We start from the raw sequence: 27950 nt of genomic DNA, 5'->3' as shown, positions 1-27950 counted from the left end.
AGCTTTTGATTTGGTGTAGAGCTAAACTGGAGAAAATGTGCTCGGTTCAGGTGGGAGTTAAGGGGTTAAACATTTCTTCTAAAATATCTGGTTGAAAAACGGGAAATAAAACCCCCCCAGTCCCATCTCCGTTTTGCCTGACCGAAAGTTCAACTCTCTCCGAAGCCTACAGCCAGCTTTTGCGTACGTTTCTCTTTCCTTAGGAGCTCACGAACACCAAGCGAGTGGAGTAGATGAGATCGGCCAAGTACAGGACGAAGTTGAGCGCGGTGAGGACTGCCACGGCCATCACCTTATCCCAGATGCAGAGGCCGTGCGTGCCGCTGCAGGTGCTGGGCCGGTCCTTCTGCCCGCCGTGCTTGGGGTCGAAGTGGAACAGCGGCCAGACGATGGTCGCCGAGAGGTACAGGAGCACGGCCAGCATGGCGTAGCCCGAGAGGAAGCGCGCGAACGGGAACGGCAGGCAGCCCGTGCACTCGCAGACGCACAGCACGATGATGCCGGCGGACAGGATGAAGCAGATGCAGTAGACGGCGAAGCAGTACTTGACGGCGTCTATGCGGTCGTACAGGACGGGGTCGCTGACGAAGACGAAGATGATGCAGGCGATGAACGTCTCGCAGACTTTGAGGAGACCCGGCGCGGTGGCCATGTACCCGGCGACCTCGCCCGGGCGCGCCTTGCTGATGCTCACCTCGGTCATGTAGGCGATGGTGGCCAGGCAGGAGAAGACGGTGGTCACGATGCGGTAGTCGCGGATCTCGCTCGGCCCCGTGTTGCCCTTGAGGTAGTACAGCGGGAAGATGATGGAGGCGGAGAGGCAGAGGAGCGTGGCGTAGCAGGCGAAGGTGATGGGGAAGTTCTTCCAGGAGACGGGCGAGCGGGTCTGGAGGCCGAAGAGCTCCACCAGCAGGACGAGGAGCGTGCCGGCGAAGCTGAAGGCCCAGCAGAAGATGCACCAGTCGCCCGTGCCGTGGAAGAGGCGGCCGCCGTGGACCGCCACCGCGAAGGCCACGCAGGAGAAGGCGAGCGCGGCCAGGCGGGTCCAGAACAGGGGCGTGGACTGCAGGACGATAGCCATGACGGGGAGTCCGAGCAGAGTCAGGGGAGACGGTCCAAAGGTTTGACGAAGAGTCTGTTAACAAGAAAGTTAGAAAAAAGTCAGGCCACTAAAAGTTAATTCTTTGGCTTCAAATTAGGAGGTCGACTGATATATCGGCCCGGAACGAATATCGGCTAATCTAGCACCGATATCTTGAGTGATCTTGAGCTACAAGTTTGACTAAAGTTAGTTTCACTCAGTGTTAATTTCGTCGACTAAAATATTTAGTGTTAATTTTAGACAAAGTGAGATTTTTGACGACTAAAATTGGACTAGAACTAAATTAAAAGTTTTTCATGAGACTAAAACTATGACTAAAATGTGCAGATATTTTAGTCGACTAAAATAAGACTAAATAAAAATGAAAGGGAGAGACTAAAATCATTCAAACTTCTATTGACCGTCTGAAAGAGCCTCAGATCGTCTCTGCCAAAGGATCAACTCTGAGCTTTGTTCATGTGAAGCAGCTCCATGAAGCAGAAGAACAAGATTAAATATGATTATAATTAATATTATAAATGCAAAGTCGACTAAATTCGTCTTAAATTTAGTTGACTAAAATTACTTGATATTTTTTTGACTAAAACTAGACTAAAATCGAATTACATTTTCGTCAAAAGACTAAGACTAAATTAAAATATGTTGTCAAAATTAACACTTGTTTCACTAAACCTAAGTGAACATGGACTTTTTGAAGCACAGAACCTGGGGAATGTAATCGCTGAGTTAGTCTTTGCATTTGATGATCGCCACGCAAAATGCCGTGGCTAGCAACAGTATGCTAATGCTAACGGCAGCTAATCAAAGCTGGCACAGAAACTATGACCTCTGCTGAAGTGACCAAGTATTTATATTTTTACTATATTTTAGGATTATAAACCAGACCTTTGGGAAAATAGGCCAAAAATATTGTTTAAAAAAAAAAATCTTCCACAGACATTGGCCTTAGAAAAACCCGTATCAGTCGGCCTCTCGTTCAAATGTCACTTTTTTATGTCGTCATGTCACTATTAGACTAAGCACAGAAGATTCAAATGCGTGGCTCAATATTTTCTATTAAAGTGGTCACAAAGGAGAATTTTAACAAAGATTTCCAGAGAGCTGCATAAGGGCAAAGCCCAAACACAGAACAGTCAAAACCCAGAACAAACAAAATGATTTTGGTCATTTGCCGCTCAAGGCCCAAAGCTGTGGAACGCACGTCCGGTACAGCCTCGAAACATCACTGAGGTGAGTGTTTTTAAATCACAGTTGAAGACACATCTTTTCAGAAAAGCTTTCGATACATAGCCACCGACTCGACTGCTGTTTTTATGTGTTTTTGTATTTATTGTTGTCTACTGTGATTCTTGTTTTTATCCTGGAAAGCGCTCTGGGCACCTTCTGGTTGTTGTTGGGCGCTATACAAATAAAATTTGATTGATTGATTGATTTGATTCCCTGAACAAGGACAAATACAATCTGACAAACACTAAGGGGAAGATTCAGACAAATGCTGACGGCAGGAGGACAAGGACACACAGGTGTGACACATCAGGGGAGAAGCAGGTGATCAGTGGGAAACACAGGAGGAAGTCTGGAATAAGATTTCAAAATGAAACTGAATGAATGACAAAGGATATGGACAAGGACAACGGACACCAGACATGACGGTCACAACGTTATAAGCCAGAGGTGAAGCAAACTCTCCCCTGAGCTGTTTAGCAAGTTCACTGTTCACATTTGCTAAAGCGCTAAATACAATATGCATATCCAGTGTTGGGGAGAAATGGTCTCTATACTAAGTACTGAGTAGCTGTATTGTGGTACAGTTTTGAGTAACCCTGCTCACTTTGGCTGTTTCTTCTTGTGCTGTTGAAGCTGCGAAATGGACAAACTGCTGTGATATTGCACTGCATTATTAACGGAGAACTTTTAAGGATGATGTGTTTTTCCTGAATAAAGATATAAAATGGCTTATTCCACAGGTGTCAAGTGTCCCATTTGGACGGAAACTACTTTATTTTACTGCATCTTGAAGCTCGGTTGTGGTGATGGGACGGCTCGCAGCGGGTGCGGGTAGCTGTGGTCCAAATTTACTCCTCAAACTCAAACTCTATTACCCCTTACTCTCACAGAGAATTAACCCCTTAACTCCCACCTGAACCGAGCACATTTTCTCCAGTTTGGCTTTACCCCAGTCCAAAAGCTTCTGGAAAAAAGCTGTGAAAAGAGCAACAAAACTGAGACGAAAACAATGATGGAAATGTGACAAAAAAGTGAGAAAACATTGACAAAAAAGTGAGGAAAAATTAATGAAAAAGTGGCAAAAATGTCACAAAAATGTCACAAAAAATTGACAAAAAAATTACAAAAATGTGATAAAAATTTGACCAAAAAAATGTCAAAAAATTGATTAAAAAAATGACAAAATGTGACAAAAAATGACATAAATGTGACCAAAAAAATGACAAAAATGTGACAAAAAATGACAAAAACGTGACAAAAAAAGGACAAAAATGTGACAAAAAATGACAAAAATGTGATAAAAAAATTACGAAAAAACAACAAAATGTGATAAAAATTTGACCAAAAAAATGATAAAAAATGACAAAATGTGACAAAAAATGACAAAAATGTGACAAAAAAATGACAAAAATGTGACAAAAAAATGACAAAAATGTGACAAAAAAATGACAAAAATGTGACAAAATGTGACAAAATGTGACAAGAAAAATGACAAAAATGTGATAAAAAAAAATGACAAAAATGTGATAAGAAAAAAAATGGACGAAAAAATGACAAAAAAGTTACAAAAATGAGTTGAATAACCAACAAAAAAATTATGGTAAAAAAAAAATCTGATGACGTGAGGAAAAAGATCCTCTCGGTTCAGGCGGGAGCTAAGAGGCTAAAAACAACAGCGTCATGGTGTTCAGTCCAAATGTCACCACTAGGGGCGCCCCACAGCTCCCACCTCCCACAGCCCATTACCGAGGCACAGAGCGGCTATTGTGCTTTTATGAATGGTTAAAGCAACAACAAGTGAAAGCAGGGAAACCATCTGATTTACGGAGAATGCTTCCTCTGTGTCACCTCTGCCTCACTCCATTAACCTCCACACACTCGCATGGTGTTCCCCCTGGTATATAGACCTTACACTCATGGTAAACATAACACAAGAACAATCCTCAGGGCCAGGCCTCTGAGCAGAGCTGAGCGTATATGACTCTCCTCTCCCGGTGTTTGGAAATTCCTGGATGATGGAGGGTTAAAATTCGAGGCGCGGTTCCACTCTGGGCCCACACTTTGTCTGTCATCAGCCTCAGAACGACCTCCTCCCACACTCCCACACGGGACAGAGGGCTGGGAACTGTGTACATCAACCCTATGTAACCTTACTGCATTCTTTTCCCTTTCGTCTTATGTAATGCTTTATTTATTTTTACCCAAAGTAACATAAAAGTTGCCTATAATCAACCTTGTCGCAAAAGACTAAAGTCCACATAAAGGGACTGTTAAAATTAAGTATTTTCCTCCCCCTACATGTTCCAGCCTTCTCCTAATGTGTAGAATGAGCTTAGACTTGTTCACCACAACTGCCTCTATTTTTGTCACATTTTTGTTGAGTTTTTGTCATTTTTTAGTTGAGTTTTTGTCATTTTTTGTTGAGTTTTTGTCATTTTTTTGGTGAGTTTTTGTCACATTTTTTGTTGAGTTTTTGTCACATTTTTGTTGAGTTTTTGTCATTTTTTGTTGAGTTTTTGTCATTATTTGTTGAATTTTTGTCATTTTTTGTTGAGTTTTTGTCATTTTTTGTTGAGTTTTTGTCATTTTTTGTTGAGTTTTTGCCATTTTTTGTTGAGTTTTTGTCACATTTTTGTTGAATTTTTATCATTTTTTTGTTGAGTTTTTGTCACATTTTTGTTGAATTTTTGTCATTTTTTTGTTGAGTTTTTGTCACATTTTTTTGAATTTTTGTCATTTTTTGTTGAGTTTTTGTCACTTTTTTGTCATGTTTTTGTTGAATTTTTGTAATGTTTTTGTTGAGTTTTTGTCACATTTTTGTTGAATTTTTGTCATTTTTTTGTTGAGTTTTTGTTGAATTTTTGTTGAATTTTTGTCATTTTTTTGTTGCATTTACAGCCTTGTTTTCTTGTTTTCTTCATTTTTTTTTGGCTGTTTTGGTGCTTTTTTCCCCAAGAAGCTTTTTGATTAGGGTAAAGCCAAACTGGAGAAAATGGGATCCGTTCAGGTGGGAGTTAAGAGGTTTATATAGAAGCTGCAGTTACGCGTAAGACCAGAGGTGGCAGTAATGTCCACTTCACAGTTATCCTAAATTAGACTGTGTGAAATCCCTTATTCAAACTATAAGTGACAAAGCTCCCTCTCGTTTGCCCCACTTATGCCCGGCAGGTGGTCCAGTAAAACCGAGCCCAAGCCGTTCCTAATCCCCAGTTATGCAAATGGTCTGCTATTTTGAGGAATTGTAACTTGAAAGCAGACGCCAGACGACCAACAACACAACGAGAGCAGCAGAGACCACACACACGCAGAACACGGCTAATGTATCGCAGCCCCGGCTAAGCCCAGTTACAGGAGCAATAAAGAACTGCACGGAGAGATGCTGCGACTCAGAGCTCCAAGTATGGTCTTGTTGCTCCTGTTCATCCAACACGCAGACTGTCTATTGGAGATGAGTGGAGACTGCTTCTATATGGTTCACAATACAACCAGTTTTCTGGCGGATAATAAACATAATTAGGTTTTGCCACAGTAAATTGTTCAGTAGAAGCGAAAAAACACCACTTATAGCTAACGTTAGCATATGTAGCATTAGGGCTGCTCTATTATTGAAAAAATAATAATCATTATTCAAACGATTATTTGTTGCCTTTAAAGGGGCTAGATGCAAGTTTAGCCATTTCATACTCACTGCTGCCACCTCAGGTCATACGTGTAACTGCACCTTCTACATTACTACTACATGTTCCTAATGTGTAGAATGAGCTCAGACCTGTTCACCACAACTGCCTCTAAAATCCTGCACTGTCGCTCAAAAAGGTGTTACTTCGGGTCTGAAGTGCCGTCATGCACGAGCTTAATATAGAAGGTGCAGTTACATGTATGACCTGAGGTGGCAATAGTGAGCACAAAAATGACCACTTGAGGCAAAAATGTCACAAAAATGTCACGAGAAATGACAAAAAGTTACAAAATGTGACAAAAAAATTACAAAAATTTGATAAAGATTGGACAAAAAAGTGACAAAAAAAGACCAAAAATGTATTAAAAATGTATTTAAAAAAATAGTAAAAATTGACGTAAAAATGACAAAAATGTGATAAAAAATGACAAAAAAGTTACAAAAATGAGTTGAATACCCAACAAAAAAAAATGATGGATAAAAAACTGATGACGTGAGGAAAAAGATCCTCTCGGTTCAGGCGGGAGTTAAGAGGTTTAACAGTAAATGGATGAAATCAAATAAAAACGAGACCAATTTCACCCTCAAGACTATAGTTTACCTGCACCAATCAGTTTGTTTCCAGTCCGAATTAGCCGAGGCTCACTCAAATAAATATTTAGAGATGCACTTGAGCCGTGAGTTTGGCTGGGTGACGCTGTGGTTAAGATTTCCCTTCCCAGCAATGTCCAAGGTTCGATTCAACAGCCTGTAAGTGAAGTATGCACATTCTCCAGGTTCTTCAATAACTGTTTTCATTGGAACAGGTTTAATTATCATTTTGGACACACTTTCTTTCTTGTAATTATTGTTAGAAATATAAAGCATCTGAGAAAACGTGCTGCTCTCATTGATCAATTCTTTGTCTGGTTGAATTCAGTCTTCTCTCCAAACGGATGTCTGTTTTACACAACCGAACCCAATTAAAGTTATGATAATGCAGTGGTTTTCACTGTAGGAACACTGACCGCAGACGCGCCCCTCCCTTTACATCCTCGTTTCACTCCTCTCCCTTTGGCCGCTCTGTCCCGGTCGGCTCTGCTCGACGCCAAACACACACAGATGTTGTAAACAGTTTACATTAGAGCCATTAGACACCTACACTCTGCAGCTGGAAGGACCAGGGGGAAACGATAAAACATGGTCAGAAATGTGTGTGTTGTTGGACAGAATCAAGGTTTGGGATGATAAATATTTCCCCCAAAACCATGTATAAAATCTGTGACTATGAACTCGGGATCTTCTGGAGAGTGGCTGGGCGCTCTCTGAAGGGGGTTTCTTTACATCCTATTTACTTGGAGACTAGTTAACCTCTGAACTCCCACCTGAACAGAGCACATTTTCTCCAGTTTGGCTTTACCCCAGTCCAAAAGCTTCTGGAAAAAAGCTGTGAAAATAGCGACAAAACTGAGATGAAAACAATGATGGAAATGTGACAAAAAAGTGAGAAACATTGACAAAAAAGTAATGAAAAATTGATAAAAAAGTGGCAAAAATGTCACAAGAAATTGACCAAAAATTGACCCAAAAATGACAAAAAAGTGACAAAAATATGACGAAAAAATTACAAAAATGTGTCAAAAAATGACAAAAAAAATTGAAAAAATGCGATGAAAATTTGACCAAAAAATGGACAAAAAATGACCAAAAAAATGACAAAGAAATGTGACAAAAATGTGATAAAAAATTGACGAAAAAATGACAAAAATGTGACAAAAAATGACAAAAAAGTTACAAAAATGAGTTGAATACCCAACAAAAAATGATGGGAAAAAAATCTGATGACGTGAGGAAAAAGATCCTCTCGGTTCAGGCGGGAGTTAAGAGGTTAAAGACTAGTTGAGTCGAGTTGGGGCTGGTCATGGAGAAAGTCTCTGAAACATCCCCTGGAGATAATGCGAGTCTCCAGGTCTCAGTAAAATCAGAGACGTTTGGGCTTTGACATTTCATACTTCAAAGGACGTCTTGCTACTGGGGTGAACTATGCAAATTTTTATGTAAAAAAAAAAGGAAAAAAAGTTGATATTAGTGTGTTTTTGACCTTTCAGTGACCCGACAGCTGTATGTGTGGTTAGCTTTGCTCCTTTACCTCCCATCCCAGTGGCTCCTATAGATACAGACGGCATCTCGTCATAGAAGGGGGCGTGGCCTCGCCAAGGGGGGACATAGAATCTTTTGGGAAACGCAGCTTTTCACTCTTTTAAGCCATGTTCTGGCAAGTTATAAACTTATTTATCACATACAAATAAAGTAAAGTCTATATATCGGGTCCATATGGATATTTATACACAGCAGATTGTTCAGTAGAAGTGAAAAAACGGCAGTCGTAGCTAGCGCTAAGCTAGCGTTAGCCGTTATTTATGTCTTTATGGGCTGTTGAACCACTTTGCTCCTCCCCATGTCTTTGTTTCTTTATTTAGTAGAAAACTATATTCAGCATTTGTAAACCTCTTAACTCCCACCTGAACCGAGAGGATCTTTTTCCTCATGTCATCAGATTTTTTTCCATCATTTTTTTGTTGGGTACTCAACTCATTTTTGTAACTTTTTTGTCATTTTTTTGTCACATTTTTGTCATTTTTTTCGCCAATTTTTTATCACATTTTTTATCAATTTTTTTTGGTCATTTTTTGGTCACATTTTTATCAATTTTTGGTCATTTTTTTGGCACATTTTGGTAATTTTTTTTTAGAAAATGTGCTCGGTTCAGGTGGGAGTTAAGGGGTTAAAGTAGTTTTTGAATAATTAAAAAAAGTTTTGATTTTTCTCCAAATTGTTTCCCCCCTTAACTGTTTTAAAACATGACCATATATGGGCGATTCCAGAGACGCCGTCTGTATCTATGATGCTTCAGGGTCGATTTTTTTTTATTTTTTTTATTTTTTTTTATTTCTGGTAGGTTTTCATAATGGAATGTATATGTAACCATGGATACATGAAAACCTAAAGAGCAGAGCGTCTGATGGGCCATTGAGAGGGTAAGTAAAGGCTCTATGCTAACCACCCAAGCATCTGCCGAGTCACTGAAAGGTCAAATGCGTATTAATATCAACTTTTATCTTTTTTTCGTTTTTTACATAAAAAGTTGCACAGTGCACCGTTAAGCCCCGCCCCCAAGGCCCCGACAACTTGTAATGAAAGAGAAAGATGACAAAGACTTGCACAGGGCATGAAGGGAGAGGGAGGGAGTCCGGCTCGATGGCCTTGAGCTTTGAGAGTGTCCCTCCCTCTGTCACCTGTTGGACTGGTGGGAGTTCAGAGCCAAACACAGACTCTTTTTTAATATTCAACCTGTTCCCATACGCAGCACCAATACAAGTGATCGCTGCCAGATGTTTAGGTAAATGGAAGGCAAACAGCTGATGCATCCAGGCCTTTAAAGCTGTTTTATAAAATTAGAGATCTGTTCAAACCTTTTAACCCCTGCCTTAAAGAGACTAGATGCAAGTTGGCCATGTTATACTCACTACTGCCACTTCAGGCCATACGTGTAACTGCACCTTCTAGATTAAGCTTGTGCATGACGGCACTTCAGACCCGAACTAACAACTTCTTGAGTGCAGGATTGTGGAGGCAGTTGTGGTGAACAGGTTTGGACTCATTCTACACATTAGGACATGGCTGGAACATGTAGGGGGAGGAAAATACTTAATATTTAAACCATATAGTCCCACAGTGATGGCCGAAAACCTAACTTTCCTAACACTTTAACCCCTTAACTCCCACCTGAACCGAGCACATTTTCTCCAGTTTGGCTTTACCCCAGTCCAAAAACTTCTGGAAAAAAGCTGTGAAAATGGCAACAAAACTGAGATGAAAACAATGATGGAAATGTGACAAAAAAGTGATGAAAAATTGATGAAAAAGTGGCAAAAATGTCACGAATGAAATTGACAAAAAAATGGACGAAAAAATTACCAAAATGGACAAAAAAATAACAAAATGTTGATAAAAAATTGATGAAAAAATTGTTGAAAAATGACAAAAATGTGACAAAAAAATGACCAAAAAATGACCAAAAAGTTACAAAAATGAGTTGAATACCCAACAAAAAAATGATGGAAAAAAAATCTGATGACATGGGGAAAAAGATCCTCTCGGTTCAGGCGGGAGTTAAGACGTTAACATCCCAGTTCCTCAAGGATGAGTTCAGATGAACGTTTCACAACTTGCAGAATCACTTTTCAGGATCACCGTCTCCGAAATGATGAAAAACGATCCTGCAAGTTCATGAACCTGATTCAAACCCTTTATGCACAGTGTTATTCTCACAGATGTCTGGTGTAGGGCCTTTAATTACATTTTCTTGCTCTCTCTCTTTCACTATTATGATAAAAATCAGGTATAGGGCCTGTCTGCTGCAACAACATCATTTCCTGTAACAAATCAATAAAGTCGAGAGTTCGGCGGTGGGTCTGCTTTTACAGGACTTGAGTGTGCATTGTCTAAACCAGGACCAGGTCAAAGCCAGGTCTAAACCGGCTGAAAGGACCCCTTGTAACTAAAACAAAGACCTAAGCACAAGTTGACAAATGTCTGCGCTCCCTTATACAGGCGGAGTGTGAGCTCACATCCTGTTTTAAACCTATTTCCAACTCCTGTCCTTTTGGGAAGTGCCCCCTTCTCAGCAGAATCCTGTTGTGTTTTCCATCGACTCCGAATAACCACGTTTCCACACTAAACCGAAGCTTATTTTTGCTACTTTTTTTTTTTTTTTTTAAACCCACGTTCCTTGGGCGCCTTCCCCCGGCCTCTCCTGACTTGATTTCATAAGCAGGAGTAATGGCGGGAAAAGTGGCGCGATTGATTTTTCCGTGAGCTATAGGTTTATTTTGAGTGGTTTGCGTGGCACGGGGGATAATTGTAGGCTGAAGGCCGGGGCGAGGAGGGGGGAGGGGGGAGGGAGTGAGTGAGGATGGATGTTAGGAGGCTACAGAGGGGAGTAAAGGAGGGGGCGCTTGGAAATAAGAGATATTTACAATTAGGGCCGGGCGATATGTCGATATTTAAGATATATCGTGATTTTAATAAAGGTCAATCCCAGGGAAACAAACAGGAAGCACAGGATGGCACATGCGGCACAAAGAGGACCTGGTGGTTTTACGTGTACAAAGTTGTCCTAACTCGTCTAAAGGGCAAAACAGAAACAAGTGAGAAGCCTCAGAGGACCAGGACCAACACAGGGATGAAGAGTTTACCTTCGAAGAGGAAAACTATTGATGCTGCTATTTGGACCATGTGGATTTTTAGTAGTAGTAGTAGAAATGTATTGTCCCCGTGGGGAAATTCATTTGCAGTGAGTGGAGATACACAAATACAAAAATGACCACAGCAGACAGATCCAAACATACAAAGAACAAACCACGGCCAGAAAAATCCCTGTTGGTTACTTCAAATTGTTGGTTTGTTTAATTGTAAAATGGCTTGTGGCACAAATGACTGCCTGGTCGTGTTTTTAGTCAGGGCGGCGCACCTGTACCTTCGACCTGAGGGCAGATAATATTAGATAATATGATGTCTGCTTTATCTAGAGCTCGAGCAAAATAAATGTCCTGCAGACCCTTCAGAGGAACACCTAGGATTTTGCTGCGACTGTACATATTTTCCTAAGGGAGTTCTTTTGTGCCTCAGTCATTGCCCCGTACCAGCAGATGATACAGAAAGTCAGAACACTCTCCACAAAAGCTCTGTGAAACATTTTCAACATGGTTTTATCCACTTGAAAGGACACCAGTTTCTTCATAAAAGATAGTTTCTGTTGACCCTTTTTAGTGATGTGATGTGGAATTTTGACTAATAAATGCGCGGTTTACTCATTTCTTTATGTAAATAATAAGTTGTTTTTTAAGGCTAAACATGTGCTTGTTGTCTGTTTCTGACATTCCAATTTTTTGTGTCTCCTTTGCACATTTTCTCCAGTTTGGCTGGAGTCCAAAAGCTTCTGGAAAAAAGCTGTGAAAAAGCAACAAAGCTGAGATGAAAAATAATGATGGAAATGTGACAAAAAAGTGAGAAAAAATTGACAAGAAAGTGATGAAAAAAAGGATAAAAAAAAAAAAAAAAAGTCACACAAAAAATGACAAAAATTTGACAAAATTTGAAAAAAAAAATTACAAAGATTTGACAAAAAGACAAAAATGTGAGAAAAAATGACAAAGAAATGACAAAAAAGTTACAAAAATGAGTTGAACAGGGAGTTAAGAGGTTAAACAAAACAAATCTAATCGAAAATCGAGATCGATCAAAATGGGGAAAATAATTGTGATTTTTTTTTTTACTCCATAATTGCCTAATATATCGACATATGAGATATGGAATTAGACCATAGATCGATATAGTTCAAGTCTGTGCTGTAATACTTGCTTCAAGGCAAGTATTACAGCAGAGCAAAAAGATGACAAAAACTGAACAAGAAAGTGTTTAGATCAGTTTTGTAGTTCGTAGCTTTCAAATGAGGCGTTACATTGGCCTAATTAAGCTCTCCAGTCGAGAAGCTTTTAGATTTGGGTAAAGCTGAACTGAAGTAAATGTGTTAGGTCTGAGTGGGGGTTAACCTCTTAACTCCCACCTGAACATGTTTTCTCCAAATTCTCCAAATCTAAAAGCTAACAACATGAGGATGTAAACGCAACAAAAAAAGCTAAAAAGTGACCCCAAAAAGCGTCAAAAATGACACAAACTGAACAAAAAAGTGACAAAAATCCAGCAAAAAATGACAAAAATCCAGCAAAAAAAAAGACAAAAATCCAGCAGAAAAAATGACAAAAATCCAGCAGAAAAATGCCAAAAATCCAGCAAAAAAAAAAGACAAAAATCCAACAGAAAAAATGACAAAAATCCAGCAAAAAATGACAAAAATCCAGCAAAAAAAAAAAAATAATCCAGCAGAAAAAAAAAAAAATCCAGCAAAAAAGTGACAGAAGAGCAGCAAAAAAATAATAAAAAAGTGACAAAAACACATAAGGGAAATAAAAAGTGACGACAATGGCATAGAGGAGAGAATGGATTTGGTTTTGGCGGGTGATAAGAGGTTAAGAGGTTTATGTAGCTTGTCAGAGTTTAGATCCATGTTCCCTGAGCCACTCTTTCATCTTGGAATATGCTACATCAGGGAAGATGAAATCCACAGATGGAATAACCGGGTCATCCAGGATGTTCAGGTCGTCGGCTGATCTCATTCTTTGTGCTCAAGGTTCTAAATGAAGTGAGTTAAAAGTATCATAAATAAAAAACTTGAGCTTTGTTGCTCTGCCTCCACAGTTTCTCCTCTCGTCTGCTCCGTCCCTCGTTCTGCGTTTTCATGTAACATTTTCCGAGCGTCTAATTCTTTCCAAATGCTTTACAGTCTGTCTGCAGCCGAACAACTGAGAACTCTGTCACTTCTGCCAACTTATTTTCACTCCGGGCCTTTTTCATTTCAGCGCACACATGTTCGGTCACTACTGTGAGAAGACGCGGAGCCACAGCCTCTTTCTTACTATGTGAAGACCTCAGGCTGAAACATGTGGGATTCTTGTATACGTTTAGTGAATAGGGTTGCCAGATAATTGTAAGATTTGATTGATTTAATACTGAGCACGGCCGACCTTTGAAAACAATTTTTAATCAAGCTTTTCGTTAATAGTTTAAAGTACAAAGGTAAATAAATGCTGTCAGAGGTTCATTGAGGGAACAATGCTTGGAAAACAGTAAGAAAAGTCTATTCCAAGATGATAAAGCCGGGATTCATGGGGCTCACATTGTGAAAGAGTGCTTAAGGGAGCATGAGATGGGTGGTCCACCACAGTGTCCAGATCTTAACCCCATTGAGAATCTCTGGGATGTGCTGGAGGAGGCTTTGCGCAGTGCTCACACTCTCCCATCATCAGTACAAGATCTTGGTGCAACACTGGATCTTTCGTAGAAGTTTATTGAAACAAAAACACAGCGAATGGGTATTGTAATCAAAGTTAAAGGCTCTACAACTAAATATTAAAGTGTGTGACCATTTTTGTGGCGACTATTTTAAGTAGTTTAACAGGTTGAGTGCGTTTTTTTATATATATGAAACTAGACACTCTAATACACCTTATGTGTGATTTTGATGGCTCTGTGATGAACAGAAGTGAAACGATCTGGACATTTTATATGTTATTGCGTTTCTTTTCTTCTTTTTTTAGTCCGAGGGGGCGTGGTCTTGCGCAGCGAAGAGCTGTAAAACCGACATTTCTCTCTCTCTCTCTGGAGCGCGTTTGAAAAAGCAGAGCGGCTTTAAACGTTTGAGATTTAAACATTTCTCAGAGTTTTTAAAAGGTTAAAATTAGTCCAAGGACGACTGAGAAACATCCTGTTAAAGTCTTCAATCCCAGGACCAGGCTGTTTAACCTCTGTTTAACCCGCCTGAACCAAATACATTCTGTCCTCTTTGGCTATAGGCCTGTGTAACACCTCATTTGAAAGCTAAGACCCACAAAACTGATCTTTTTCCTCGCGTTGTTGCTGTGTTGTGTCACCTTTTTTATGTGTTTTTTTATTTTTATTTTGGTCACATCTTTGTTGAGTTTTTGTCATTTTTTTGTTGAGTTTTTGTCACATTTTTGTTGAGTTTTTGTCACATTTTTGTTGAATTTTTGTCATTTTTTTGTTGAGTTTTTGTCATTTTTTTGTTGAGTTTTTGTCACATTTTTGTTGAATTTTTGTCACATTTTTGTTAAATTTTTGTAATTTTTTTGTTGAGTTTTTGTCACTTTTTTGTTGTGTTTACATCCTTGTTTTCTTTATTTTTTTGTGGCTGTTTTGGTGCTTTTTTCCCAAGAAGCTTTTTGATTAGGTTAAAGCAAAACTGGAGAAAATGGGATCCGTTCAGGTGGGAGTTAAGAGGTTAAAAAGTACTTAAAATATCCCACAATAAACCTAAAAAGAAAATGCAAACAAATGCACTGATAAACATTGAGCTTATCTGGCGTCGCCTTTTTAACAACTGACGACTGTGTCTAGTTTCTAGTTTCTATTTTCGTTTCTATTTCTCTCAATCCGAGACATTTAATGGTTCTCTTTTGGAGCCCAGAGGCCGTCGGTGACTCACGGCCGGACTATTCCACTCCATCTCCCCTTAATGTAAACTGTGGTCAGACCAGGGCTTCCCTCGTCCCTCCTTCTCCCTCCCCCCCCCAGTTCGAGTGAGTCACCGGGGCTTTGGGGCGCGCTTTTTCCGAACCCTCCCAACGCCGCGCACTCGTCACTTTATGAATCTGGCGGCAACAATGTCTGAGGAGGACGAGGGCCAGCTGCTATTTCTGCTGTGTGAAAGTCGAGAGTCGCTGCTTTATATGAGGGGAAACCAGGCAGTGTTTAGATGCTGCAGATGATGCGAGAGTAGGTTTTTATGGAATGCTTTTCACCAGTGTTGAAACTAAAGACGTGCTTGCCTTTCCACCTTTGACACACTCAAAAAACTGTAGAATGTTAGGAACGGCCTTTCCACATAACACATTAATCTCAAACACATCGTTATCACTATCTTACAGGAAACACAATATTGATCTAAAACAGCTGAAACAAAACATCCAGTAGCTTCACACTTTGTCCCCCATAAGCCCCTCTCACAGCCCTCCTCTTGCTCCCCTTTGCTGGGCAGCTCTTTCAATAAAGAGAGAACATGAGGAAAGAATAGATCTGGCAACCTGTATGGAATCAGTTGTTCCGTTGTTTGGAACAGGTTTACAAACTAGCATTATTTCTCGGTAAAATCGTGCAACATAAAACATATAACACAGAATTATGATACCTCAGGGACTGAAAGAGATGGAGAGTTCTTTGAGTTTTTTTGCCTTGGAAAGAGCAAAGTCAGGGCTTTAAAACGAGTCCTCCCACAACTCCCTCGGCCTCAGGGGAACAGAGAAAGATCGCGATGAAAATGAGTTAGTTGCTACAAGTTTGTTAAAGGGGGGTATTATGCAAAATCGAAAAACATGCCTGAAGTGTTGCCTTGGCACATTCACGTATTTTTGAGTAATCTGTAAAAACTGATGGCGGCCATTTTAGGGATAGGTTTGCCTGAGTCCTCCTAGGAACGCCCCCACCTCCTGGAGACGCCGAGCTTTCGTCACCAGCCGAGTAACCAACCACTGCTCCTCAGCAGAACCCCCTCCCCACTGATGCCACAGACAGCGTGTGGAGGGGGCGTGTCGGAGGCCTATTTCAAGACATTCACTACAGCCATTTTGAGAGAGCAATTTTATACAAGGCAGTTATTCTAATTTACTGCATTTACAGACCAACAGAAGGTTTGGTCATCATTGTAGTGTGATATAGACTGGTGCTATGTAATTGAAAAAAACATAATACCCCCTCTTTAAACACAATTAAATTACATGCTGCATGTCATTTTGAAGCACAGAACCCAGAGAATTCAATCGCTGAGTTAGTTTTAATGGCAGCATGCTAATGCTAGCAGCAACTACCGTAATTTCCGGCTTTTCCCACACTTTGAACCCTGCGGCCAATATATAGTCGCCAACAGGGACTAGAGGCGTCTCTAGCAGTAAACGCAAAAGTGAGACGGGTGAAAGATTATGGCTGAACTTCTAATCAACGCTGCTCTTGGCTGAGGAACGGGAAGCTATGGCAAGTGTTTTTGTTCCGGGAATCGACAAGTAAGGAAAATATTTCCTGCTTGCGGCTTGAAGCTCCAGGTTTGTCACAAGAGAACAACATTTAAACATTGTAAAAAAAAAAAAGCTCTAAAAAGTTGATTTTGCACCATTTAAGTGAATTGTCCAGTCAGGAGCTCTTTTTTATTGCGCTCAATTTTTCACAGATTTATCCAGAACAAACTGAAGAATCAGCTCAACAGCAGCAGGCGACACAAAGCTTTTTTGACAGAACAATCATTTGCAGACAGTTGTTGCCTCTTTTCCTTAATTGTGTGGAAACATCACCCGAGTGAAAAGCAAACTTAAATCACCCACATTCCTGCAATATATTTTCTCCTTTGACAAACTGATTTACACAAGCAGCATATTTCGAAGCTCGCGTCATGTTTGCTCAGTGGATTCTTCGCTCTGAAACCATACGTGACTTTTCATTGTGAAGCTGCACATTCCTAAATCACATCACATGGTTTTCTTTACGCCGTTACGCTCTTCTGGTTCAAACACTACACGCTCTTAAGGTGCCTGACACCTGTACAGCCACAACAGAAAACAAAACCCCCAGTGCTCTCCATAAGTCGGGACTATAGGATTATTTGCAAATGACGCCTTTATTCATTGAAGATTTCATTTATACTTTAATAATACATTTAAGTTTGGTCTTTTCTTAGACATAGGGCCCAATCTTCTGTCTGGCGCAAGGACAGCTTTGCTCCTAGGGCTGGGCGATATATCGACATTTAAGATATATCGATTTATTTTTAATTAAAGAGGGGGTATTATGCTTTTGTCAATCACACACAGCACCAGTCTATATAACACTACAATGATGACGAAACCTTCTGTTGCTGTAAATGCAGTAAATTAGAATAACTGCCTTGTATAAAATTGCTCTCTCAAAATGGCTGTAGCGAATGTCTTGAAATAGGCCTCTGTCTCTTTAAGAACCTCTGACCCTTTCAGACACGCCCCCTCCACACGCTGTCTGTGGCATCAGTGGGGAGGGGGTTCTGCTGAGGAGCAGTGGTTGGTTACTCGGCTGGTGACGAAAGCTCGGAGGCGTCTCCAGGAGGTGGGGGCGTTCCTAGGAGGACTCAGGCAAACCTATCCCTAAAATGGCCGCCATCAGAGTTTTTACAGATTACTCAAAATACGTGAATGTGCCAAGGCAACACTTCAGGCATGTTTTTAATGAGGGAATGACAGAATAACATGATGTTAAGCTTGAAAAAGTCGATTTTGCATAATACCCCCCTTTAAGATATGGAATTAGACCATATATATCGGGATATTTCAAATTCAGATAAGCTATTAAAGGGATATTTCAGGATTTTTGACATAGGGCCTAATTTCCTAGTTATCCAGAGTGCTGCTGATTTCTGGAGATATTTTTTTGTGTGATTCATGCAGTTCTTATATTTGAAGAATTTTGTGGCGCTAGGCTAGTGCAAGGCTTGCACATTTCCACGATATCAGCTAACCTGCATTGAAAACAGTCTGACCCGCTCCACAGAGCACCTGAGGCAAATCACTTATAACACCAGACTAACCATATAAATGTCTGTGTCGATAGAATAATTTTTGGAATAAAACTGACCTTGCATCACATGAATGATCGCATTTTGAGGGACTATTTTCTAGCAGATCACTCCGCCGCCACGTAGCTTATACAACCACGAAGCTGATGCTGCTCAAATATAGGTTTATTTAAAGGGGTGTTATCATGCAAAATTGACTTTTTCAAGCTTTACATCATGTTATTATGTCATTACCTCATTAAAAACATGCCTGAAGTGTTGCCTTGGCACATTTCAAGACATTCACTACAGCCATTTTGAGAGAGCAATTTTATACAAGGCAGTTATTCTAATTTACTGCATTTACAGACCTACAGAAGGTTTGGTCATCATTGTAGTGTGATATAGACTGGTGCTATGTGATTGAAAAAAGCATAACACCCCCTCTTTAAATGCAAAATGGTTAAAATGATTCTATTATGTTATTATATTATAATATTATGTAATATGAGGTGGTATTTGGTGCTTGAAAATGTTGATAAACACAATAAACAGATGCAGACGACTAACATTCCCCAGTGACACGGCTGAGGGGGAAGTCGCTCCTTGTACAACAAATCTCCAACCGTAGATGATGAAACGACCTCACGTTGACCTCGTTGTAACACTTTGACCAGACAACGTGACCCAGGCCACGTGAGGACACACTGCTGTTGCGAAAACCAAGGCAGCCATCATCTTAATGTTTACTGCGGTCATGAGAGCGGCTTGTTTTCGTTGCTAAGACACGACAACCAGCGCTAACTCAATTTCTCTGGTAATGCGCTTAGTCCGTCCTGCGCCGGGGCACAACATGGCCACTGTCTGCCTCTGCCCGCGTATGTCTGGGTAATGCAGATATTCGCTTGTTTTCCAAGTCGCGCTAAACATTTTGGCATTTGCGACATTTTCGTGAGGAATGCGGTGGCCTGACATGGCAACAATGGACAACGCTGAGAGAAAGTTTAAGTATGTGGTGAAGCAAATGGTCGATATATCGTTAAGTCAGACACAATATCCACATCGCAACAAGCCATGTTACACTGAGGTCCTTTTTTTTTGCAAACACAGGCGAAAACAAGATGCAAAAGGTTAAATTTGAGTTGTAGCTTTCCTAAATCAGCGACATTTGCAGTTTAAAGTAAAAGTACGGTCTTGAAATGGTTTCGGAGAATACGGCAGAAGATCTGTTACGCAGGAAAATCCAGGGAATAAAGATCAAAGCACCACAGCTGTAGAAATTGCCAAAGTGAACAGGATTACTCAAAACTGTACGAGTACTTTGACTGAAGTACTTGCTGATACCGAATGCCGATACGAGTACAAGGCACTTTCACAGCAGATTGATTAGTAATTAGTTAATTTACTCATTTACATTTCCTTGAGTAAAGTAGGCTTTTAAGAGAAGTTATATCAGAAATTAACAGATGCTATTTTTTTTTTCACTCAGCTCAGCTCCGTGTAGATTTTCTCGCGTGTTTATTTTAGTTTTAGTTTATTTATTTATTTGAACAGGGACAGTGTACAATATACATTAACCTCAAAGGGAGAGATGCATTGTACCAGGTTATAGCACTTGTGCTAATTTCCACCTGTAGTCCCTGGGCAGACTGATGTCAACAAAGTCATAAAAATACTAATACAGAATAATACATTTCCCCAAAAACAGCATTAAAATCAACACACACTTCATTCATTCAAAGCATTAGATTGCACGCTCTTGCATACACACCAATTACAGGACATTATGGGAACAAGTTTGTTTTAAAATAAGCCATTTTTTAGCCTGGTGTGAAAAAGTGTTAAAATTTACACATGTGGTCAGCTCTGTCGGCAACATATTCCACTGTTTGATGGCCACACTGGAGAAAGCGGAGCTGCGGATTTACACTGGGGGGTCCTACACTCGCCCCGAACAGTCGACCGAGTGGCTCGAGATGAAATTTCTGAGCTCAGTGAAATAAACTTTTTTAATGGAGGAGCTGCAGTACCATTAATTATCTTGAACAACAGACAGAGATTTGAATATATGATTATGTTTTCAAAACTTAATATACTATGTTTTTTAAGAATGTGACAGTGATGATATAAGCGAGATTTTTTGTCATGAACTTTAAGAGAACTTTTGTACAATGACTCCAGGGGCCTTAATGCTGTTTTACAGGCCTGCGACCAACTCGTCATGCAGTAGCGAAAGTGCGGGATTATCATCGCATTTAGATAAAGATTAGAAGCATCTATAGTCAAAGAGTTTCTAATATATCTAAAATTCGCTATGTTAAATTTCAACGTGTTGGTTAATTTTTTTATATGTTTTTTGAAATTTAAATTTGGGTCCAGAATTACACCTAAATATTTAATTTGGTCTACATTTGAGATTTCCTGACCTTCAATGGTGATTTTTGGTCCAGTCTCACATAGTGAGGATTTAGAGCGATTTGTGAAAAACATAGAAACCGTTTTGTCAATATTCAAGGTTAAATGAGAGTTTTTCAACCAAATAGAAATGTTTTTCATTTCCTCGGTTAACTTTTGGGTAACCTCTTTAACAGTTTTCCCATGAATATACACCACAGTGTCATCAGCATACATTATCATTTTGGCATTTATACATACAGATGGAAAGTCATTAATATAAAGAGAAAACAGCAAGGGCCCTAATATAGAACCCTGCGGCACTCCCATAGTGCATGCTCGTAAGGGAGATGATACATTATTTACTGATACACACTGTTGCCGTGCACAGAGGTAAGATTGAATCCATTTTATTGTACTTGTGCTTATGGAGAAATGTGTTAACTTATCTATCAGTAGTTCATGATTTACTGTATCAAAGGCCTTACGCAAGTCAAGAAAGACCCTACAACTCCTCCACTATCCAGACTGGACTTTATTTCCTCTATTAAGTAGCAGCATGCAGTCTCCGTTGAGTATCGTTTTCTGAAACCAAACTGGAGAGGATGTAATGCAGCAGTGTAATCAAGATGTTCCACAAGCTGCGCTGCACCAACTTACTCTCATTTATAGACTGATTTATGACTTTAGTTAGCACTGGGGTTAAAATGTCCTTGTACTCTTTTAAAAACACAGTGTCAATGGCAAAAACATCTTTAGATTTACTATTATTTAAGTGCGATATTACTTTTAAAACTGCACCTTCATCTACATTTGATCATTTAAGGAACGACTCATCACAATTGAAATTATAGCTGTTTATAGCTACAGCATTTTGATTGTTTTGCTGCAGCTCATTTTCGCTCAATATAAACATGCTGTATGTCTTTAATGTGTGTGTTCTGAGGACTTTTTAGTCGCTGGGTTAGTTTTTCAGATGAATAAACCCCTGGGCATAAAACGGCATAAGAATCGCCACAACTGTTAGCTGCGAGATATCGGCTAGTTAGCGACATTAGCAACATTAGCCTGTATGTTGTAAACACTGCAGACGCTGCAGCGCTAACAACATTAAGCTCTGGTTAAATCCAGCACAGACTCTGATTTAGAGAGCGCAGTCTGTAGTAAAGTCAGCTCTATGTGGATTATTGTATTTACACTGAAGAATTCTCCAGTTTGTTGCTATTTTCTCTCCTCAGAGCTGCGTCCTGTAGGAGCGCCGGCCACACGTCAAATGGTATCGGTTTCTGGTATCAGGACCTCATGAATCAGTACAAGTATGAGTACAAGCATGTGGTATCGGTCCAAAACCCGATACTGGTATCGGTATCGGTGCATCCCTAGTTTTTTATGAGGGAACAGCGTTATTGTATAGTTCAGGGGTGTCAAACATACGGCCATATGGAGATGATTTAATCCGGCCCCTGCCCTGTAGAGCATGAATTCCAGAGTATGTAAAAAAAAGCCCATTCATGTGCGGAGTTATGAATTTTTAAAGAGGGTGTATTATGCCTTTTTCAATCACATAGCACCAGTCTATATCACACTACAATGATGACCAAACCTTCTGTTGGTCTGTAACTGCAGTAAATTAGAATAACTGCCTTGTATAACATTGCTCTCTCAAAATGGCTGTAGTGAATGTCTTGAAATAGGCCTCTGTCTCTTTAAGAACCTCTGACTCTTTCCGACACGCCCCCTCCACACGCTGTCTGTGGCATCAGTGGGGAGGGGGTTCTGCTGAGGAGCAGTGGTTGGTTACTCGGCTGGTGACGAAAGCTCGGAGGCGTCTCCAGGAGGTGGGGGCGTTTCTAGGAGGACTCAGGCAGACCTATCCCTAAAATGGCCGCCATCAGAGTTTTTACAGATTACTCAAAAATACGTGAATGTGCCAAGGCAAAACTTCAGACATGTTTTTAATGAGGGAATGACATAATTTAAAGAATAACCAGAATGCTCATTCTAGCCACCAGGGGGCATTACATTTAAAAAAAGGAAAGAGTTCCACCCGTGTCCAGCAGAGGGCACTGACATAGTAAGAGCTCAGGATATGAACAACACATTATAGCCACGTGGTAAATGGACAGTCATGTGCAATACAAGTGTAAGCCGTTGTTTTTAATGAAGCTACAGTTAAGTTGGAGCTTTGACCAAATCACAGCTCATTATTATTCATTAATTAGAAAAAGTTTTCTCTATTCGGCCTGCGACCGGCCGTGGGAGCTGAATTTCAGCCGACCCAAAATGTGTTTGACACCCCTGGTATAGTTAAAAGCTGAATACCGTAAGTTGGTTTTGCATCAGCGTCAGAGTTCTGTGGAAGACTGTCTTAAATGAAATAAATGACTTAAAATCGCTTGAATTAAGAAAAGATAAAAATGCTAATGGAACAAGCATAAATCCGAAATCAGACAAGTTAAATTTGCTTTTAAAAAGATTTATTTTTCACTTGAAATGATACAAAATGAGCTGAATTAAGACAAATGTGCTTGTTCCGTTAGCAAGAAGAGGTTTGATCTGATCTGAGACCAGACTCAAACTTTAGATTTAATCTTATCATTCAAGTATTAATGTCATTTTTTCCATAACCTCTTAACCCCCGCCTAAACCAAGCACATTTGCTCCAGTTTGGCTTCACCCAAATCTAAAAACGTCACACAAAAAAGCATCAAAATAGCAACGAAAACAAGGATGGAAGCGCAATATAAAAGCAGCAAAAAAGGCAATGACGAAGAAACAAAAACAGGGGGAAAAAGTCACAAAAGAAACACAAAAATGCAAAAAAGTGACACAAAAAACAGAAGCACAGCAACTTTTTTGACTTTTAGAACCATTAAGTTGAGATATTATCAATTCCAAACAACATCAGGAGGTTTTTTTGGTGAGAGTCCACTACCTACCGGCTTAACTTCCACAAACTACAATTCTTCAACTCTAGTGCTCGACAACTTTACCAAATAACAGCAGAGTCAGTCGTGAATGAATGAGAATCCAGGGACCGACCCAGAGACGAGAGGCGAAGGACACACCCCAGACCTTTTTAGGCGTCAAGAGCCAGTCACAACCAAGACCCATTGTACCGCGCCAAGGAAAAATTATAAAAATCGAGAACTTTCCGAGCCGAAGTCCCAACACAAGGAGGGGTCGTGGTTTAGCCAAAGGGGACACGTAAGGTCAGCACATTTTCTTCATAATAGTGATGGAACAACTTTCTGCTTTAGATTTGATAGTAGAAGAAAAGTAAAAACTGTTCATCCTCCATTTTATGCAAACATTAGAGGCATAACACGAAGGATGTTATGACTCTTGCCCAAGGTCACAAACACAACATGCATTAGGTGCAGGCGGGCAATGCATCGTCATACAAGGAGGCGTGGCCTCGCTGAGGGGGAAGAAAACCTCTCACGGAAATCACAATTTTTCACTCTTTTTAGCCATTGACAGCATATTTATCAAGGGTTTCCTCAGGGCAGTAAAATTACCAACAATCAAGGCATTAACCCCTTAACTCCCACCGGAACCGAGCACATTTTCTCCAGTTAGGCTTTACCCCAGTCCAAAAGCTTCTGGAAAAAAGCTGTGAAAATAGCAACAAAACTGAGACGAAAACAATGATGGAAATGTGACAAAAAAAATGAGAAAACATTGAAAAAAAAAGTGACGAAAAATTGATGAAAAAGTGGCAAAAATGTCACAAAAATGTCACAAGTAATTGACGAAAAAATGACAAAAATGTGACAAAATGTGACAAAAATGTGATAAAAAAATTAAGAAAAAAGGACAAAAATGTGATAAAAATTTGACAAAAAAATTACAAAACATTGACAAAAAATTACAAAAAAATGATTTAAAAAAAATGATGAAAAAATGACAAAAATGTGACAAAAAATGTCCAAAATGTGACAAAGAAATGACCAAAAATGGATTTTAAAAAATGATGAAAAAATGTCCAAAATTTGACAAAAATGTGATTTTAAAAAATGACGAAAAAAGGACAAAAATGTGATTAAAAAAAATTGACAAAAAAGTTACACAAATGAGTTGAATACCCAACAAAAAAATGATGGAAAAAAAACATCTGATGACGTGAGGAAAAAGATCCTCTCGGTTCAGGCGGGAGTTAAGAGGTTAAAGGGGCTATACAGAGATTAAAAATGTTAAAATTATGTATTTTGTACATGTTTTAGTGGGAGGGGAAACCGGAGTACCTGGAGGAAACCTATGCAGACACGGGGAGAACATGCAAACTCCACACAGAAAGGCCCCGTCCAGGTGGGAATCGAACCCGGGACCTTCGAGCTGTGAAGCCCTGTTATCACACACACACAAAGTCAAGCCAAAATCGGGTCCATGTGGATGTTTGACTCGTCATCGCTAGCGTTAGCATATATAGCATGAAGCTAACGTTAAAGTATTAAAGAGACCAGATGCAAGTTGGTCATTTTATACTCACTACTGCCACCTCAGGTCTCATGCGTAACGACAGCTTCAACATTAAAGCGATAGTCTGTAAGTTTGCAAAGTGAGGAGAGATAGAGTGAAATTTGAAAGGAGATAATCCAATCCTCCCCTTTTTAGTTTGCAAAATAGGCACGGTGAAGCAGTGGTTAGCGCTCGAAGGTCCCGGGTTTGATTCCCACCTGGACGGGGCCTTTCTGTGTGGAGTTTGCACGTTCTCCCCATGTCTGTGTAGGTTAGTGGTAAAAACATGTGCAATAGGTTAATCCTCCAGCCAGGTGTTTCTGACCACCAGTCTGGCTCCACATCATGGAGACGGGTCACTGCTCAGACAGGTCGCCCAGTGACACTGAGGACGGGTCAAATGCAGAGAACTAGCTTCTCTACAGAGATTAATAAAGTATAACTTAGAAAATGAGGAGAGCAGGAACAGAATTTTCAAAAGTAAGCAATCAAGCTCCTCCCCCTTGACCCTGATAGGGCCAGACAGATTGGTTCACAGGGAAAGCTCGTCTCATTGGTCAACGCGGGAGGATACCAGACCCTGATTAGTTGCTGAGATCCATGAAGGAGGGACTTTACACAAAATAATATATATATAAATATATACTTACCTTACATCAAAATGTAAGACCAGGCAGTCAATTTTGCGCATTTTATAAAACTTGTAAAACATTTAGACTTCCAGACTATCACTTTAAGTTCGTGCATGTCGGCACTTCGGACCCGAAGCAACAATTTTTGAGACAGTGCAGGATTTTAGAGCCAGTTGTGGTGAACAGGTCTGAGCTCATTCTACACATTAGGACATGGAGCAAATAGGGGGAGGAAAATACTTATATTAAAATATTATATTAATGTTTAAAGAGGGGGCATTATGCTTTTTTCAATCACATAGCACCAGTCTATATCACACTACAATGATGACCAAACCTTCTGTTGGTCTGTAAATGCAGTAAATTAGAATAACTGCATTGTATAAAATTGCTTTCTCAAAATGGCTGTAGTGAATGTCTTGAAATAGGCCTCTGTCTCTTTAAGTTACTCGGCTGGTGACGAAAGCTCAGAGGCGTCTCCAGGAGGTGGGGGCGTTCCTAGGAGGACTCAGGCAAACCTATCAGAGTTTTTACAGATTACTCAAAAATACGTGAATGTGCCAAGGCAACACTTCAGGCATGTTTTTAATGAGGGAATGACATAATAACATGATGTAAAGGTTGAAAAAGTCGATTTTGCATAATACCCCCCCTTTAAAATATTATATTAATATTTAAACTGAGTATAGTCCTTTTAACGTTGTAGAAGAAAAATCAAATTATAATTCAGCATTTATTGAAGTGACGGTGGAGAAACAGATGCTTCTTCTGTCGAACAACTGACTGACAAAATTATCATCAACACAGCATCTAATCGATCTCGGAAATCGTATTTTAACAGGTTCCCAGTAGGATAAATGCTTGACAGTTCTAAAGTTCAGAAAGCTTACATCATTGAATGTCACTCAAAAGCGTGACCATGACATTAAGGGGAACAATGACTCACTTGTCGACATTTAAAAAAATAAAAATAAAAAATGCTACCGAAGCATTTTGCTATTTTTGACGATTTTGTGATGGGGAGAAGCCCAGGAGTAATTCATTCACGGGTAACATGAGTGGGTGTGACTAAAGCCGCGCCCTTCTGCCTCCAAACTACTGCCCACTCATACAAACTAATACAGCAGCAGACTATTCAATCATCCACTGATCAGGAAAATAATGTGTCAGGCAAAACAGAAATCTCAAATAGTCCTGTAGTGAAATAAAAACAGTTTAGCCTAATTTAATGATGATAAATTAACTTTTTATTGTCTTGTATCCAACTAAAATGCCCGCTTTCTGATGTTAATGGAGCTGGAGCCCTGTCTGTGGTTAAGCGTTTGGCACATTTTTCCCAATTTTTGCTTACTACACGTGTTTATACGATGCAAAATTCCCCCACGAGACTTCTTCTTTTTTTTTTTTTTTACAGCAAAACACACGCACACACGCGCCCATTGTGTTCTAGGTGAGAGGCGTGATGGCACAAGGCGCAACAAGTTGTGACAAGAAGCGACCCATTATTGGCGCAGCCTCAGAAATATCAACTTTAAATGACAGAGAAGTAGCAAGTGCGCGCGAGGATTGCGTTGAAAGCGTCATTACCTCGTTGTGTTTGCGGTTTGTTGCGTCGTTGCGCCTCTCGGGGGGTCTCTCGTCGCGCGCGCAGAGCCTCGTCTCCTCGGAGGAAGAAAAAGTGCAGGTTTGGCTCTAAAGCATCGCGCGCTGTGGACTATTAGCGGCTCGGAGAGAGAGAGAGGGGGGGCAATGGGTCCCGCCCAGAAAAAAAAAAAACGAGTTAGGGCTCACATGTGGAGGCTGCGGTGTGTGTCCCGTTACTCACACATCTGTACGGGGCCGGGCTTCCCTCTCCTCCTGCCCTCCCCCCCCGCCGGTGGAGCGCGACAAAGTGCAACGCAGGGACACGCCCATGATGCCAGCCAGCGTAAGTTTGCCGAGAAAATGAATAGAGGCGGCAGGAATTGCGTAACGAAGAGCGTTTTGACAGAGAAGTGGCTGGTAAACTGCGCCAATGGCTCCTTTGGTTCACTGGTCCAAAGCAGAAGTGGTCTTTTTTTTTGTTGAGAACTTATTTTGTTTACTCCATGACAACGATAAATATAATAGTTTCTGCTCCAGTATATTTGAATTTTGTTCCTTTTAACCCCTTAACTCCCACCTGAACCGAGCACATTTTCTCCAGCTTTACCCCAATCCAAAAGCTCCAGGAAAAAAATGTGTGAAAATAGCAACAAAACTGAGATGAAGACAAGGATGAAAATGTGA

The 27950-nt window shown here is 40.2% G+C and overlaps 2 protein-coding genes across 2 annotated transcripts in view; both read right to left on the bottom strand.

The window, feature by feature from the left end:
* sdr39u1 (short chain dehydrogenase/reductase family 39U, member 1) overlaps positions 1–27950 on the bottom strand; it is a 185131-nt gene that overhangs the window by 106328 nt on the left and 50853 nt on the right. The gene's annotated exons all lie outside the window — the stretch shown is intronic.
* Positions 108–27278, bottom strand: myadmb (myeloid associated differentiation marker b). The gene is made up of 2 exons (XM_079569882.1): positions 27270–27278; positions 108–1135 (listed from the first exon to the last, which is right to left on the bottom strand). Exon 2 carries the CDS (start codon positions 1079–1081, stop codon positions 200–202), a length of 882 nt encoding a protein of 293 aa, XP_079426008.1. The 5' UTR covers positions 1082–1135; positions 27270–27278; the 3' UTR covers positions 108–199.

The sequence above is a fragment of the Gobius niger genome, assembly GCF_951799975.1.
Source record: "Gobius niger genome assembly, chromosome: 13".
NCBI lineage: Eukaryota > Metazoa > Chordata > Actinopteri > Gobiiformes > Gobiidae > Gobius > Gobius niger.
The sequence above is the reverse complement of the archived record's forward strand: the minus strand, read 5'-3'. Positions and strand labels throughout refer to the sequence as shown.

Coding starts and splice junctions, on each gene's coding strand:
- myadmb (XM_079569882.1), bottom strand. CDS start 1,081: ATGGCTATCGTCCTGCAGTCCACGCCCCTGTTCTGGACCCGCCTGGCC.